The 18,008-nt window shown below is 40.3% G+C and overlaps 1 protein-coding gene across 12 annotated transcripts in view; it reads left to right on the top strand.

Moving 5' to 3' along the window:
* Window positions 1-18,008, top strand: part of msi2b (musashi RNA-binding protein 2b) — a 231,529-nt gene that overhangs the window by 105,550 nt on the left and 107,971 nt on the right. For all 12 annotated transcript variants that reach the window (XM_053239636.1, XM_053239630.1, XM_053239635.1 and 9 more), the window contains one exon: window positions 17,113-17,161. In XM_053239636.1, coding sequence (XP_053095611.1) covers window positions 17,113-17,161 — 49 coding nt within the window. The remainder of the gene's footprint in view (window positions 1-17,112; window positions 17,162-18,008) is intronic.

Below are 18,008 nucleotides of genomic sequence, written 5' to 3'. Positions count from 1 at the left end.
TTTCTAATATTGGGGTAAATATACTGGGCTCCTTCTCTTTCCTCAAACCACAGTTGCTTGATGTCGATATTAGGAAGGGGTATGAGTTATTAAATGTGGTAGCTTACACACACACACACACACACACACACACACACACACCCCGTGTACACATACCTCCCACTACTTGTCAGCTACATAGGGGGCTTATTGCTAAACGGATGCACACTATGCTCGCACAAGCTGCCTTTAGGCTAGATCACCACTTCATTCTCTCCCATCACCACCCCTCCCTCCATCCCTCCCTCCCTCCATCCTTCTCGCTCTGCGTTGTGTGTCTGCTTTTAGCCTGTGGTGCAGGCCCGGTGCTAACAGCTGATGAGGTGTCTCAGGCTGTCTGTTGTTTCTCACACGGACCGCAAGTGATCTCATTATCAGCCTTTCCAGCCCTGGCTGTCGCAGAGAAATATCCAGACTGACTTCAGTATCAAATATGCATATGCTTTGATGCGTAGTTATTGCCATTAAATCTACTACAATATAACAGTTAGTGATTACTACACCACAGTGCAGGTGAATACATTTTGATTGGTCAGAAGGTATCGATTAATTTTCTCTAACAGCAGTTCTGGCTGCAAGGTTTGTATTAATGGGGATTCGTATGTCAGACGCTTCAAATAAATGGGTTAAAAAAAACGTTTATAATTGTTTGATATGGTGAAAGTTTCTGTGAAAGTGTTTAGCATTTTTTTGTAAGGAGTCTCCAGTTTCATTCAAAGGAAAAGCTGTTCATATAAAGCTGTTTTGCCGCAAGAGGAAAGTCTTCTTTGCAGTTTATCTGTAACATGACTAGCTTTATTCTTTTGTCTTATTAATTCCTGAGTTTGAACAGAGAGCCTGGTGAGAGGACGAGTGTTTATAGACACTGTAAAATAAGTGATAAAAGAACTAACTTGTTTTGCAGACGGTCCACAATATTAAATGTAACTATATTCTCAGAAAAAATAGTACTAAACTGTACCATTCCATGTTGCTGTGGTGGTACACTTGGGTACAGCGTTTGTATCTCTTTCACCTTGAAACTTGAATACAGTGTACCTTTAAAAAAAAAAAAAAAATTAAGGTTGGTAATTGTCTATTAATTACTGTGTAGGTTAAAGCTTTAGTGTAAAGATACACTATATACCTTACTGGGTAAAAGATGCAAACTAATGGTCCAAAAGTGTAGCCTTGAGGGTGTCATCCTAGTGACAGGAAAGGTACCGTGGGAAAAAAAAGTCCATTATTTTGAGAATGTATAAATGAATTAAAAAGTAATATGTGCCATTCTCTAATTAATAAAAACATCATTATTACTGACACACTGCTGTGGTATAAGAATAAAACACTTGAGGTTGTGCAGTTATTGGAAAATAATCAACTTCAGGGTGGTAACCGTAACTCCGCCACACGGTCATTTATTATTTTTCTGTATCAGCGTTCTCTGCCGTGCTTTATTCTTTATTTATTATTATAATTGTTTTACCGCACTAGAAAGGATTTTCAGTATCTTCCTTGACTTGTCATTTTGTTCTGAACTCTGTTAAATCTATGTCTGACAATTTGACAGTCTGTCTGCAGCAGTTGTAGCGCAGGATGTATCTCTTCAACCGCTAATTAGAATCTCTGTATTTCATTTCTTTAACAGTTAGCGCACCGCTTGTTCTCTGTGCGCAAGCCTGTAGACCGGGCCCTTTTGTACATCAAGAAAATGGGGGGAGAAGGCAAACGGAAGCGTAATAGATATTCATGAACTTCCGAGTCAATGCATATGCATGACTTAATGAATGCATAATTCAGTTCAAACTTGCTGCCACTGATTCAGCACAACTCAGAGCAGCGAGACGGGGAGAGAGAGAGAGAGAGAGAGAGAGAGAGTGAGAAAGTGAGAAAGCAGGATGAAAGATAAATCTAATGTGTAAAGGCTTTTTAAAAGAAGAAAGACTTTTAAAGACTGTCAATAAAAAAATATAGGGGGACTTTGACACGCCTTTGTTGAGAATATTGGGCCTATTTTTTCTTTTAGGTCTCCTTGCAGAGTGTAAGTTCTTTTTTCCTCGTCAGGTCACTCCCAACAATGCGCTACTGTATGTCTTCACACAACTTTTCAAAGTAAAAAGTCTCTTTTCAAACTGAAGAGTTCTGTATGGCTTAGGAATCCCATTTTGATGCATTCATTCATTATAACTCATTTCTGCCTCTGTGCTTCATCTGAAAGGAAGCTCTTTTGCCTGCTCAGTCCATTTCAGAAACATAATGGAAAACCGAGCAGAACAGCTGAGGTACACATTTGCTCTCTCTCTCTCTCTCTCTCTCTCTCTCTCTCTCTCTCCCTCTCCCCCCCCCCCCTCTCCCTCTCTCGATTCCTTTAGACCTTCGGCATTTTCTTTGACCCAGATCTCCTCCTTACAGCCTTAAGTCAACACATTTCGACAGAAATGAAATGATTGTTATTTCTCGAATGCTCCTCCAGTGCTGTGAAAAATGATTTACTCCTTGCTTTTCTATATGTTCCATATGTATGCCTTTTATTTTGAATTTGAGCAGTTCTTATTGAGATGAAAGTCATCAATTTCTAATGAATCTTATGGCAGTTTGAGGTTCTGATAGAGGAGTTGCACTGTCTACTAAGAGTAATGATAGTAGCAGCGTGATGATATATGTTGCATTTATACAGGAAATATAGTGGATTTTTTTCTGTAGTTAGTGTCATAGGAGCCAATTACTTTTCATTTATGACCTTGGGTTTTGAATGCCGTCTTCAGTATTAATGTAAAAATGTGTCAGGAAATCAGACAGGTATGCAAATCCTCTTGCACTCCTGTTCTCTGGTCTAGAGCAAGTGACTATTTCAGTCATCCAGCTGAGTGAAATAGTTGTGATGATAACTAGACTGTTTCTTGTGTAATGAGACATTTCTCCTGTTCACCCCTAGGCTGTGTTTTTACGTCGAGCAGGCAAGGGGAAAAAAGCATTAAGTCTCGGAAGCGACACATTTATATGCCTTTAACAACTCATTTAGTGCGCTTACTTTTTTGGCTGTAATTGCTTTGGCCCAGTTCTGTCTGTCTACTTTATAGATCGAGATCCTGTAAAAAGACACTCTGGGCAGATGGGTATGGTTTGAGGTTATCGAGTGTGTTTTGCCAGCGCTCTGGTTGGAAGCAGCCTCCGCTCCTAACAAGCACAATAAAGAAGACTGTGGCGCTAACAGAGTTTATGCTCATGGAGTGGATTTCTTCCTGCATACGAGGCTGAGAGACACAACAGATGACGAAAGCAACTTGTATATTCAATTGCATTTCTCATCTTTTTCTTCTTTTTTTTCCTTTATTTAAAAACCTTTAGACACTGTAATGAGAAAAGAAGAACTGCACTCCTTGACTCCTCATTTGAAGATCCAGTTCTTGCTTAAGAGCCTTCAGTGCAGCTTGCCATAACCTTCTTCAATAACATTTTACACTCTGGTCCAGCTTTAATGCACTTCCTCACAAACTCTTGACAGACAGTCTCTCAGTAGCCCAGGGCCTCTAGAGGGCCACTGACCTGCTCCAGATGTTTCAGCCTTTGCTCATCTGGACTGCTGGGTGCACCATTACAGTTGCAGAGCTCGGCTCAACTGGGGCGAGTTTTCATGCATGTTCATGAGTGAACACACTGTCTGTCCAGTCTGCAGCTTTTATGTTGGTTGTGTAAATGCCTCAGGTTCAGTGTGTTAAGAGGTTTCAGGAAAGAGTGGAGAGGTTTAATGACAGCCAGGAGCAGAAGGTTTAAAGACTTCTTTAGAATACCACAATTATTCTATTTTATTACGGTTGTGAAAATGTGTATATGCTTTTTTTTTCACAAAATATGAAAAATGTGGAGTGTATGAGCTTCCTCAGTACAATGTCAGTAATATTAGCTACTTGCAGACCTGGCTGCCTTTACGCCGTTTGCTTTTATATTGGCTTATTCCAGTATAAGTTATCCAAATAACCTGACTTCTTTTATTTTGTTGGCAGTTAAGCCAATTACCTGACACTCGTGGAAGCCCCGCCCACTTCCCCTCATCTGCATTACTAATCTTTTGGCCAGTGCTCTCATCTTAATTCGTTTTATTTGTTTGTTTGAAAGGTGCACTGAAGGTGTCTTATTTACTGTCAGGGTAAATGGAGAATGTTTTAAGCTCATGAATATGAAATAAAATCTATCACTGTACAGTATGTTCGACTTAGCTAACACTAGACAAGTATGTCAGTTAACTATATTTCAGGGATTATTATATATTAGGGATGCACTGAAATTTCTGACACCAAACGTTTTGGCCAGAAAAATGGCAAAAAATCATCCAAAAGAGAATGAAAAAATATTTAGAGAATGGTAATAATAATTAATAAGATGCGTGTCTACGCTGGTCAGCACAGACTTGTTCAAATGGTTTGAGCAGCAGTTGAGCAGTGACAAACGTCAGCCGTGTGGAACCATTTTACACTTTCTCCGGGGGACGTTAGGCAAGGGATTTTTAAAAGACTACATTGAAAATATTCTGTTTTATGTTTCTTACTGTTTACTGAGTTCTTACTCGCCCTCTATTCTGCAGAACTAAATATTATTCCTCTTTGAAGTTGGCAGGTCTGTGCTCATATAAAAGACAAAGCCTAAGAACTCAAGGCCACTTGTTGCATAAAAGATGATAATTTAACAAATGTTGCGTTTTTACAATGTGAAGGTAGAACAGTAAAAATGGCTCATCGTTCTCTTGTGAACATGTCTGATTGCTCTCTCTCTCTCTCTCTCTCTCTCTCTCTCGCTCAACACTTCCTTTGTCTTAATTCACTCGCTGTGCTATCTGAAATAACCCAGCTTTCATCTCCAGTGCCTCTCACCTCGGCTTTACAATTCCACCTTTGTATTCACACTTCAAATAAACCTCTTTTGTTCTGCTTTATAACAGCGAGAAACCTACATCACTCAAGTATATTAACTGTAGACTATTACTGTCGTGTGGAACTGCTCCCTGGGCCGTTGTAAAGACTCCCTTGACAAAACTCCCTGTCATGTTAATTCAAGCTTTAATAAATAGAGGGATGTATAACGGTATTCAAAATGTGCCCTGGTATTTCCTTGCCATGAAAAAAAGAGCAAGTTATCAGAAAACAGCAGAAATTACAGTGTTTTACATTACAGAGGAGTACTGGATCGCAAAAAGAATCTTTCTTCTCTTTTTGTGGTGAATGTCATGCTATTGAATGTGCCTTATGAAGGCTTTAGCGGCTGCACTAAATAAAGAACTGCAGGGGGTGAAGGCTTGGCAGGAGCTGTAATTGAAATGAAGACTCTGATATAACCCCTAATGCGTTTTATCAGCTTTGTACATCTGCAGCCACTATAATAGGATGCACATCAAACCTGCCATGCTTTTGGAAGATTGATATTATGTTTATTGAAATCCAGGTGTGTTTTAGTTCATTCTCCATATCCCTCGCTCTGTGGCATATTCATCTATCAGTTACTGTGCTATCAGCTGCTTGCCTCGTCTATGACAGATTTAATAACTTTCTAGAGTACTGAAATGCAAACAGGAGCATCAGTGGGGTTTTTGGCAATGATTCCTCCCTCAGTGTGTGACTGAGAGTGTCCTCTAGTGTGTCTCTGAGGGTGATGCTGGCTTGTCAGATAAGAAAAACGGGAGCAGAGGTGAGCTCTCGACTGCTCACACGTCACCAGTTCTAAAGAATGAGTAAAACTGTTTTTCTGCCTTTGTACTGAAAATGACATTGCCCCTCTCCAGGAGAGACTTGGGTTCTTACACTCTTGTTCCACAGCTGCTGCAGTTTTACCATCAATCTGAGAGGCGAGATGGGAAAGGAAGAGAGAGAGAAGGAACGAGGTTGCTAGCCCTGAGCTTTTCTGAGGCTTTGCCACAGTAAACTGCCCTGCTTGATCCCACTCCCAGTTCATTTGGCATGGAACAACCTTCACACTGCTGTTATTTCCTGAGCGGAACACTTCATTGCCTGCCCATCACATGCACCTTAATGAAAAGTGACAGATTCAAATTTATTTGTAAATTTGTGCATTTGGACAGCAGGCTTGCCAATGTTCCAGAATTCCTCTTTTCAATCCAGTTAGCAGGCTTAATTACAAAATTTCAAGCTCTTAATATCTCTAATCTATGTATTTACATGGAGGACAAACATTACCCAGAGGTGTTGCAGCTCTTAACTATGCTAATAATTTATCATTTATCATTATTTTGATATAGAGAGCTGGTGATCATGATTTTTTTATTTATTTATTTGTATATGAGTGATAGGACATGCTTTCTTTTTTGTGTAAGGCTTTTATTTTATTAGTAAATTGAGCTATGTATATATGCATAAAAAATTTTAATTACATATTTTACATTTAAAATGTTTTACTTTTAGATAAAGAAAAAGCCTTTGAATAAATGTTGCTTATAGTGTACATTACAAACATTTTCAATTACGTATACATTTTCAAATCACGTATAAATACAAGCAAAGAAAATGTGTCCAGAACTGATATTACATGTGAGTAGTTATTTCCAACAGGCACTTATTGGAGTTGCTCATTGTTTCTAGCTGAATTTCAAATGATATTCTATTGGATATGTAATGTACTGCATATTGTGTCCAGTGCCATTATGTTGCACTCTCTGGAGTCTCCATATTCAGTGACTAGGAAGCCATTGTGGATTCAGCCTAACTTGAAGATGGTGAATGATTATATGGATAAAATTATACGCTTATTGAGATGAATGCATTTGAATACTAAATATATTATTTACTGCAAAGTTAAATACAATTTTAAAGACATCCTAAGTGCTGCATAATTGGATGCAGCCCTACAGCACTACAACTATATGAATGAACAAAAACAGAAGGAAATAATCCTTGTTCATATCAGCTGTCATTAACGGATACTGGTCTGCCAACAACTAAAGACATTTCAAACAACTAGTTAGTTTTAGCATGAGTTAGCTAACAGTGTTTACCAGTTATTATTGCCATTATCTGCAAAACAATACCAGTTTTGTTTTAGTTATTTAGCTGTTTACACTGACAGTGCAGAGAAAAATGTCACTATGCTTTACATGCTTCCCAATCTAGTAAGTGCACAGCCAGTTCCCGTTCTGGTGCCATGTTCCCTGCATGATTTCTGAATATGGACCCCAGAGTTAGTTTCCAAATCCTTTAAACTTGGAATCCTCCTATGGGCTTCTTGGTCCCCCAGTCTCCCCAATTGCTATTTTAGCTTGAAAACATTGCCTTGTGGCTCCTTCAGTTGGCCCTGCCAGAGGGACATAATGTGCCCCTCGCAAGCTCCCAGCTGTAATATATACTGAGGCGAAGAATGGTTGCTTGGCCAAAGTGGCAAATAGGGGGTTCAGCCTGGCATGTTAAAGCCCCATAAATAAAATCCTGCTGTAATCCATTGCTCCCGAACAGCTTGCAAACAGAAATAGTTGGGAATTCATCACCAGACCCTCTGGTCAAGACGGCACAATTCAGAGAGTGTGGATAAATCTTGCATGGAAGGCTTGTCACGGCGCCATGACAGCGTTCCAGCGCTGTGCTTCGAGCTGAGTTTGGGTAATGAGTGGCCGTGGTGTCACCTGGTGCCCTCTCTCCGGGCCAGCCTCCTCTAATGTGGCCTGTCTCATACCATGGCCTTCTGGCCCAGATCACACAATCGTTCTGGGCCACTGTGGGCTTTTGCGGATGACTCTTGCCAAGAGATGGAGCAGGAGCAGCGCAGTGAAAGGCCACCATGGGATTGACTTGGAATGGAGTGGTCTCATACATGCCATGATCTTTATGAATGCTCAGACAGAGAATATGTCTTCTGGATGAATTTCGGTGCTGTTATTGTTTATTTAATGACTGGTTTATTTAAAGGTTAGCTACACTCTTGTCAAGAGTTCTTTGGATAGTTAACACTTCTAGCTTTCTACAGGGAAAATTTTCTTAAACGAAACCCTCTGTTGCAGCATTCTAGCATTCTGATCAATACTAAGAATATTAATTCATGCAAAATTCTATATAATTTTAAAGACATTTGACAGCCAAACATTAATTTGATGCACTCCTACGTCATCATCTGCTATTAGAGAATTAGCAGCATAGCTAGTAAGTTAGTTAACTCAGGTAGCTAGCTGGGTTAATGTTGCAGGAGACATGGCTATGTTTAGCTAGGCTTCTTGGATAAGCAGTGTAACGGTTATATCAAGGAACACAAACAGCAGGAAATAATCCTCGTTCATATCAGCTGCCATTTAGGGATACTGATCTGGGCAACACCTCAGCAGTTAGCTAGCATTCTACATAGAACCTCTAAGGCCCTGCTTTATGAAAATCACAAGTGTTAATCAGCAATGGGATCAACCGTATGTGGGTGTGAATCGCGTGAATTACAATGTTGGCGGAAGACAAGAAATGTACATTCATTTTTTCCATGTGGTAAAAGTTTGATTTCATGATTTTTTTTGTTTTAACAGCATATCTTAAATACCGCTATTAACCTGTTCATATACAATAAAAAGGTGCTATGTTTAGGGATAGAAAAAATCTTCACGTATTAATGAATTTCCTTGTGTCTGACATCCTTATCAAGTGCGAAACAGCAGCAGCTGTAACTCACCACCTGTTGTATTGTGCATACGATCTGTTTCTGTTGGTGTTTAAGCCAAACGGCTTCTTTATTCCCAGAGCTAAACAAAGAGAAGGTTTTATGTTTGCTGATTAGGTTTTGTTAATGTGTGTTAAGGAGAATGAGCCGTAACGGCTTTCACAGAGAAAAACCGAACAGCTTTATATAAACTCAGAACCTGGGCCACCAATGTTGAAGCTAATAATTAATAATCTACATATTTTAATAATTACTGGGCTGTGTGTGGTAGTGAACTGGTATCTTCCTGAGTTGATGTTATTTGTCAGTTTGTTTTTCACACAGACGAGAAGTGCAGAGATAAATGTATTATGATTCTTGACATGATTGTTTTAGAATGTGCTACTTATAGACAAGCAGTTACATAATTTTTTATTTTGATGTGCATCTGAGTCGACCTTTGTAAGAGCTGGTGTAACATTTGGTGAGAATGATGCATTATCTTGAAAACATCAGTTCTGATTCTTCTTAAGCTAACACTACATCATTAGAGGCATGTCGACTTGCTGTCTTTCTCCACACAATAATTAATGTCTTCAGAGCAAATGAAATCTGATTAATGCCTCTGCTCTGCTCACAGAAACTGACAGACAGTACGATATGCCTGGATTTAGACAGGATTTTCTGTCCAAAGCCCTGAATGCAGTGTTGGTGTGATATGGTTCTGGTAATTAAACGTTTAAGGGCATAAATGAGTTTATCAGGGGCCTGCCTGCAAAAAAAAAAAGATCGTCAGTACCTAATCTCATCTGTTTCCCATCTTTAGACTGTCAGTTAAGTGAGCAGATTTACATACATTTCCACCTTCCCTCGTCAGAGTGATGGTGTTAGAGTGACAGCAGCTTGATAATGCACAGGGAGTAAATCCTATATTGCAGGATTCCTGAAGCCTGTTCATTTAGACGGTGTACTGCTCTGAGGCTGAAATTTGACCCTCTCTCTCTTTTAATTTCTCTCTCTTTCTCTCTCTCACTCTCTCTCTCTCTCTCTCTCTCTCTCTGACCCTGAGCAGTTGACGTAACACTGCAGGAGTTTTGTGATTTCCCACAAAACTTTATGTAGAACACCAGAATTTTTCAAAAACCTGCACGGCCAAAAGTATATGGACACTTGACCATAACAGCCAGATGTGATGGTTGAACATCCCATTCCAAAACCAGTGAGCATTAATATGGCGTTGGTCCCCTATCTGCTGTTATAATAACCTCCACTCTTCTGGGAAGTCTTTGAACTAGATATTGGAGCGTGGCTGTGGGGTTTTGTGCTCATTCAGCCACAAGAGCATTAGCGAGGTCAGGCATTGATGTTGGACGAGAAGGTCAGGCACACAGTCAGTGTTCTAATTCATCCCAAAGGTGCTCAGTGGGGTTGAGGTCAGCACTTTGTGCAGGTCACTCAAGTTCTTCCACATCCAACTTTGTCAAACCACGTCTTCATGGACCAGGGGCAGTGTCATTCTGGAACAGATTTGGGCTAGGTGCGTTAGTTTCAGTGAAGAGAAATCATAATGCAACAGCATACAACGGCATTCTAGACAATTGTGTGCTTTCAGCTTTGTGGTAATAGTCTGGGGAAGGAACACATATGGGTGTGATAGTCAGGTGTATATACAGTATACTTATACACAGAGAAAAGTGTAAAATCCCGGATTTTGCTATGGTGCATCATTTATGTTTGTCAGCGTGTTAAAAATTCTGTTTTGATGAAAGGACTGACGAAATGATTGAACTTCAAACATGTCAGAATTGAAAATGACAGCCATAATCTTCACATAGATCCATTGTTTACTGTGTCCTGAATGCTTGGTTTTTAAATTCATGCATGCCCAAGAAGTAAAGGTTACATTACAATACTAACATACAGACAGTGTTTAAAATGTAATATTTTTTAAACTATAGCACAGAGATGATATATCATTTTGTCTTTGATCTGTACGTACTGCTTTTTCATGATCAGGCTATCTGTGGATCTAGAGTCAGAGGTGCAAAGGCAGGAACACACCCTAGATGATATGCCAGTCCATTGCAGGGCAACACAGACACACACACACACACTCACACAGACTCTCACTCTCACACACACTCACCAATCCATTTTTCCACCTAGCTAATCCTAGGTGGCGTTATGTTTTCAGGTTGTCCGTGCATCCGCCCGAGATTCTCGTTAGTGTGATATCTCAAGAATGTGTGGTTGAATGATTGTGGGATTTATATGGAATAATCATTTTAACCAGCAGTTCAACTGATTCGATTTTGGAATTGATCCAATCAGGGTCAAGGTCACAACAAGGTCAAATGTCTAAAAGTGTTTTTCTTCAATAGCTTCCTTTCTGTATATTTTAAGACACACATATTAGAAGGACTAAACTTGTTGGCAGAGGAGGCAGTTGATGCTGTTGGTTTCGAGTTCTGTTTGTTTTATCCCTGAAAGCTGATCATCGTTCAGTGGAACATCACTGCCACTATTGAATTTACTTCACTATGAATCATTAGCCTCTCCAGGAGAGATTTCCATTTGGAGGGATTCTCTCTCATCAAAACAAGAGGCCATATCACCAGATCCTTCTTTTTATTTTCAAGAAAAGGAAAAGACCAAGTTGCTTAGCACTGATTTTTTTTTTTTCAGAAAAAGAATGAAGAATGAGAAAGAGAAAGGGGGAAAGGGTCATAGGCTGCAGGGTGTGTGTGGGAGGTACGGCAGCGAATTGTGTGCCAGCAGTCGCTTCCAATTCTGTTATGCAAATAAATATCTCCCCTCATCCACCTGGCCCCATAGCCAACTGAGGCCTGCCTTTGAATATCCATTTCCACCTCAGTCCTGTTTGTGTTTGATCGGTGTGTTTATTTGCATTGACACACACACACACACACACACACACACACACACACACACACACACATACACATATATATGTACATATATATGATGAATGTTGGAGATGTGCTTCAACTATTCTCTCACAGCCACTGAACCATCGAGTGCTTCATGCAAACACAAAGGAGCTGTGTACGCTCATTTCTTACTTCTCTCTTTATTCTGTCTTTTTATGTAGCCCTTGTGTGTGTCTGTCTGTGTGTGTGTGTGTGTGTGTGTGTATCTTGGTGGGGACCACAAGAATAGGAATATCTGAAAGCTTTGGTTATGGTTTTTAAAAATATTTTTTATGTCACTATCTAAAAGAGTCAGGATGTTTTCTTAAGGTTAAGGTTAGGATTTGGTTCAGCAGTAATCAGCTGCATTAATAATTGCATCCGTAGAAGATCCTCGTAAGGATCTTCACATGGTTGTGTTTGTGTGATTGTATGGGGGGAGGGGGGATGTTTGAGATAACACTCATTATTAGTATTTTATTCTTTAAAATAAACAGATGTTACACATGTTTTGTGCATGCTTCTTTAATTAAAACCCTTTCCTTGTTTTCAATATGTTCTGCAAAATATCCTCTCCGTACATTAGTATCCAATCTTGCCTGGCCCTTATGTAGCACATAAGTGATTAGTGCGCTGTTAAACTGCTGTCACTCTGCATAAATTCATCAGATAAATCAGAAGCTTGCTCTTTCACTCCCTCAAAATGCTTCCAGTCTTAGAGCATATGGCTGTGTTTGTCCCATGATAAATAATTCAAAAAGTCTGATTAAAATTTTGCGCTCGCGTGTTTTGAGGAATTCTGGCTTCTGCCTTTGTCTGTGTGTGTTTGTCTGACATGTGGAAAAGAGGAGAATGGAGGTCCGCTTGTTTACCTCCACACTCTGAGGGAGATTTAGCGTGTACGCGGGTGGCAGGAGATGGCGTTCTCTCTCTCCCGCGGCCGTGTGAATTTAAGTCTTGGATTGCCTTTTGCGTTTATCGGCTGTGTGTAAACACGTTTCCGGTGCTGACTGCGGCGGGTATTCCCTCCTGTCCCCCGCTGATACATGTGGCAGTTAATAAAAAAGTGGTCCAGCTGAATTTCCAATTATATTGCTTACTTAAAGGAGATCAGGCTGTCAGATACAGTAAGTGTGGTAAGGCAGTGGTGAGGAAGCGGACAGAACGGGATGCAGAAATGAGTGACACGTGACTCTGGCTGTTTAGCTCTCTTTTATAAAGACAGATTTCCCGGTTTTATGTAGTAGTACTAAGTCAGGTACAAGGTTTTCATCATTTTGGCAGATATAGTGCTGAAGGTCACAGTTTCCATCTAAATAATGTGAGCATTTGTTATTGTTTTATATTTTATATGAGCACTTTCTTGGTTCTTACTTTGCCTGGACTGAGTTTTACCTCATAACGGTCCAGCACTAAGAGCCCATAAAGGCCAGTGTCTCTGAGGGGGGAAACGCTTGGCCCCCTGCTAATAAGAAACATAAATTTCAGCCTGAGAGAAACCTCGGTTTCACAAACTACATTTAAAGGCGGTTTTATCGCTGCTCTGGCAGGCCTGCCACGTCTTTGTCTGCCATAAAAGAGACATTATGATGGGGCTTAGCCACGGTGCCCCGTCATATGCTATGTATTAGACAACAGCCAAGGTGCCGCCTGTTCGGTCAATTAATGATAATTGGGTTTAATGGCGAAGTAGCTTGACCACCATAGGCGCTTTTAACGGCGTTCACTGTGGAGTGTGTGAGCAGTTGGCCTCCTGTATTGCGGCCTGCTACCTCTCCCGTCCTCTGTTTTGCTTTTTCTCTCCGTCCACAAAACTCAGCTAATTAATTCTTCACCACATCTCTGCACTGTAAGGGAGCACAGCGTGAGGGCTGGTGCAAATGCTGACTAAAGTGGTGTTCCGCATCGATCGGCGTGCAGCAGGCCTGGACTCTGACCCCCTCTGAGCTGTGAGCAACGGCACAAGAGCTAATAAGTAAAGGTCAGGGCCAATTCCAATGCGACGCCAACGTCTCTGCTAGCCACATTAGCATCAGGTAAACACCAAAGAGGCCTTTCCCTGAGTCGTTGGTTAACAGACAAGCTCTCCAAGAATCTACTTTTCTCTGCTTTTTTCTTCTTGTCTTCTCAGTATACAGAAAACTCTTATCTGTTAGAAGTGCTCAGCCACCTTACATACTGAGGAGACGCTCTTTATCCTTTAGGCCCTTCTCTTATACAGGGCAGAGATTAAGCACTGCATAATCTTTGTGCTGAGTGTGTGTGTCTATATGTGTGTGTGCGGGAGAGCTTTTATCCTACGATCTACTGGATGCTGGAAGGCAGAGTCCATCTCAAATGAATGGCTCGTGGCAATCCAAAGGCAGCAGCAGAGGAAGAGACGTGTGTGATATGTTCTTCTCTGTGTATGTAAAGGTATTGTGTATGACTAATCATGTGCCTGGGAATAGGATGGAATAGAAAGATTAGTACTCTGTAATATGTTCTGATTGTAATTGCCAATTTTGAACCCAATTGTGTCGCTTTGAGCAGGAGAAGGGATTTGAATAAATGCATGTCGTTTCTTATTGTATTTCCACATTATTTTAGGTATCAATTATCTGAGAAAATATGATAAATGACAATTCCATTGTAGTGTAGTGGATAGCATTGATGTCACAGCTCCATATACCGTAGACCTCACAGTAACCTGAGCTCTAGTTACTGCCTGTGCATGTTCTCCCATGTCCTCTGGGTTCTCCGGTTTCCTCCCATCTCCCGAAAACCTGTGAGAAGGTGGATTGGCTAAGCTAAATTGCCCTTAGGTGTGAGTGTGTGTGTGTGCATAGTGCCATGTGATGAACTGACATTCCATCCAGTGTGTATTCTGGGGATAGGCTCCGGATGCAGCACAACCCTGACCAGGATAAAGCAGTTACAGAAGATGAATGAATGATGAATGAATATAATAAGTGAACAAAGAGTAATATCATGTGTACACAGTTACCACTTTCCAACTCTCTGTTTTGTGTGTAAATCTGAAATAGTGTTCTTAACTAGTTCTCTAATCTGAAATAGTGTTCTTATTAGCAGATTGTTCACTAGTTCTAGCTTTACTAAGTCATTATCTTTGTAGTAATATTTGTACCCTGTGTAGTAAACATAATGATGGTAATCCATTTGAGATATACCCTGACTTTGGAATCTTAAAATATTTGAACATAAATGTCAGAAGAAATAAATTAAAAAAAAAGCTAAAATTTTTGTGCATAAACAAAACAGAGATCTTAGAGTTTATTATATAATGCATATTAATACATATTACCTTAATTAATTACATATTAATGCATATTATCGCCATGTCATATTCTTTGTTTAAGAAAGTTTCTGTGGTTCGCCGTTGCCCGTTCTTTTTTTGCCAGTGTAAAATTATTCTCATTAATATTCAAATAAATTTTAATACTACATCTTGTTTTATAGAATCTGTATTAATCTTATTTTGTTATTAAAATTTAATACTTTTTAATGGATTATACAACGCTATTTTGTAGCCTGTGCCATCATACCTTAAGTAACCGCTGTGCATCTATAAAAACTGAAACATATTTTTAAAAGACTGAACTTGTGCAGCTATACGTGTGTTGTGCTATATGACAGCATGTCAGCGCAGGTAAACACACACAGTAGAAGGAAATCCACAATGCTTGTAATATTTGTTTGCACTGATATTGTGACAGTGACAGGAGATACAGTGTTCCTCTGAACCTGAACCAGTGGGGGAAAGAGAGAGAGAGAGAGAGAGACACACACACACAGTGCACATTATAGAGACAGACACTTACATATGAGGCCGGCTCTGGCTCTGTCTCTCCCCATCTCGCATTAGTGCACCCCCCAGTCACGGGTATCTTCTCTCACTTTGCACAAACCAGGACACAGCTTGCTCTGGGTCTGTTACCTAGCGACTGCCACTGAGGACAGCATGCCAAGGGAGCGTACACCCTCACATCATGGCATTTCTCTAAAGGTGGACCTGCTGGGCTGTGGGAGTCTTAAGATCTGAGCAGGGAGTCTGGCTGCTCTTAGGCCTAGTTTATCACCTAACAGAAACAGTGTAGAAGTGAAGAGTCTTGTTTGGGAGTCGTTTCTGACTCATACGAGGCCTATCTGGTCTGTAGAGCAGGTTTAATGTGATAGACTAGCATAAATATGCATTAGTGCAGTAGTCGCACTCGTCTTCTGCAGTGGAGGATAACAGTTTCCATCAGTCTGAGTGTGTGTGCCAGTCAGAGTGACTCTTATTGGGGATGATTGAGGCTGATGAGGCGCATTAAGCCTGGCGGCTTCGCTCTTTGTCATGCCGCTGATTGACGGCTCTCTGAGCAGGTGTTTGCTTCTGCATCCTCTGCTTTAGGGTTACTCTGCTCGCGAAGGTGCAGGCGGGACCTCAGCATCCATTTTCATATGGGCATTTTTGTGCGCACGTGTGAGTGATGGTCACTCTGTGTGGTGTGTTCTGTTGGGCTCCTTCGATCAGGCTGCTGTTGGGTTCAGAATGCTCACAGGCCATAACTGTTTACTCACGCATGTGTATGAGCATGTGAGTGGGTGTATGCATGAGAGAGTGTGTTTAGGCGTGTCAGAATGAATTTCACTGATCAGGCTCTATTCAGATTTTCGGATTTACATATCGAATGTCAAAACCTGATGTGGTCTTTTGCTGTTTTAGCCCATCCACCTCAAGGTTTAACATGATGTGCATTGTAAGATACATTTCTGCTCACCACAGTTGTAAAGAGTTACTATTTGAGTTACCGTAGCCTTCCTGCCAGCTCAGACCAGTCAGGCGATTCTCCTCTGACCTTTCTCATCTGTCCTCAGAGCTGCTGCTCACTGGATGTTTTTTGTTTTTTGCACCATTTTGTGTAAACTCTAGAGACTGTTGTGCTCAAAGCAGTCGTCTGGCACCAACAACCATGCCAAGGTCAGGGTCACTGAGGTTACATTTTTCCACATTCTGATGTTAGATGTGAACATTAACTGAAGCACTTGATGTGTATCTGCATGATTTTATGCATTGCGCTGCTGCCATATGATTGACTGATTGACTGGATAATTGTATGAATAAGCAGGTGTACGGGTGTTCCTAATAAAGCGGCCAGTGAGAGTATGTTAAATAGGAAGCCACTGGAATTTGGCATGTGTTGTTTTGCATAGATCCTGTATAGCCTAAGAAATTATTAAAATGAATCTGAAACATTTAAGTTTATAATAAACTAATCATATTGCCTTAGTCTGATTTTCATTATTTAAGAACGTGACAGAATTCACTTTCTGTGGTTTATAGGATCTGTATAATACTGCTAATGTTTGTTCTGTGTGTGGCAGCATAAAATTATTGGCACATTGATATTTATACTCATGTTTAATATTCAAACGCATCTATATCTTATATTTAATTAAAGTTCAAATGAAGTTTTTTAAAAGAATTTGACAGCCAGAGTGTGTGTAAAGAGTGTGTCATTTCTTGTTTATATTTCACAAAATAATCCTTTTTTCTCTTCTCTTTCAGGTAGAGGACGCCATGCTTATGTTTGATAAAACCACAAATAGGCATAGAGGTAAGTGTGTGTGTGTGTGTGTGTGTGTGTGTGCGCGTGCATGCGTGCGTGTGTGTGTGTGTGCATGCACACAGGCAGTACCAGTCAAATTGAATATAGGTAAAAATGTATTGAATTTTTCACAGTAAAGACATTTTGATGTAAAGGTTTATTCTTGGAATGTGTTTCTAAGAAAAATATAAATAGTGAAGTTGATGCCTATGGATGAATTTATTTCAGAACAAGTAGGTCTCATTTATCACACAAGGAAAACTGCGAGCTAATGGGTAGTATATGAGAGGACTACAAGACCATAGTAAAAAGCAGATGGCTCCTCCTGAATATGGTTGAGCGAATGCCAAGAGTGTGCAGTGCTTCACCAAATCTACTCTCGGAGGATCTACGAGTCTATAGGTTTTGATTTGTTGAATGCTTTTCATCACTGCATAATTCCATATACAGTATGCTGTTGAATTATGTAACGTGAGTTTTCAGTAGTGCTCTAAAGACGTGGAAAAGACTTTGACTGATACTGTATGTGTGTATATGTGCTTTCTGCTTGCTATCACTGTGTCCCGTGTCCTTGTGTTTTGCTTAGATTGTAAGTCATGGTTCTATTTTACAGAGACTGAAGCTAGTATTTTCCCCTAAGAATACTTTGCGCAGTATGCTACATTATAGCATTACATCTTCAAGGACATGTGGCCCTCAAGGTCAAGGCTAATGTGGCCCAATAAAAGCTTGGTGTGCTCACTGTAACCAATCAATCGCCTCTATTTGATTATCTCGACATTTACCTGCACACGTACAGCAAGGAACGTTTCCCCAACCCGGTACACTCATGCCTACAGGCCTGTGAGTAATACAC

Source organism: Pangasianodon hypophthalmus, chromosome 14 (assembly GCF_027358585.1).
Source record: "Pangasianodon hypophthalmus isolate fPanHyp1 chromosome 14, fPanHyp1.pri, whole genome shotgun sequence".
NCBI lineage: Eukaryota > Metazoa > Chordata > Actinopteri > Siluriformes > Pangasiidae > Pangasianodon > Pangasianodon hypophthalmus.
The sequence above is the reverse complement of the archived record's forward strand: the minus strand, read 5'-3'. Positions and strand labels throughout refer to the sequence as shown.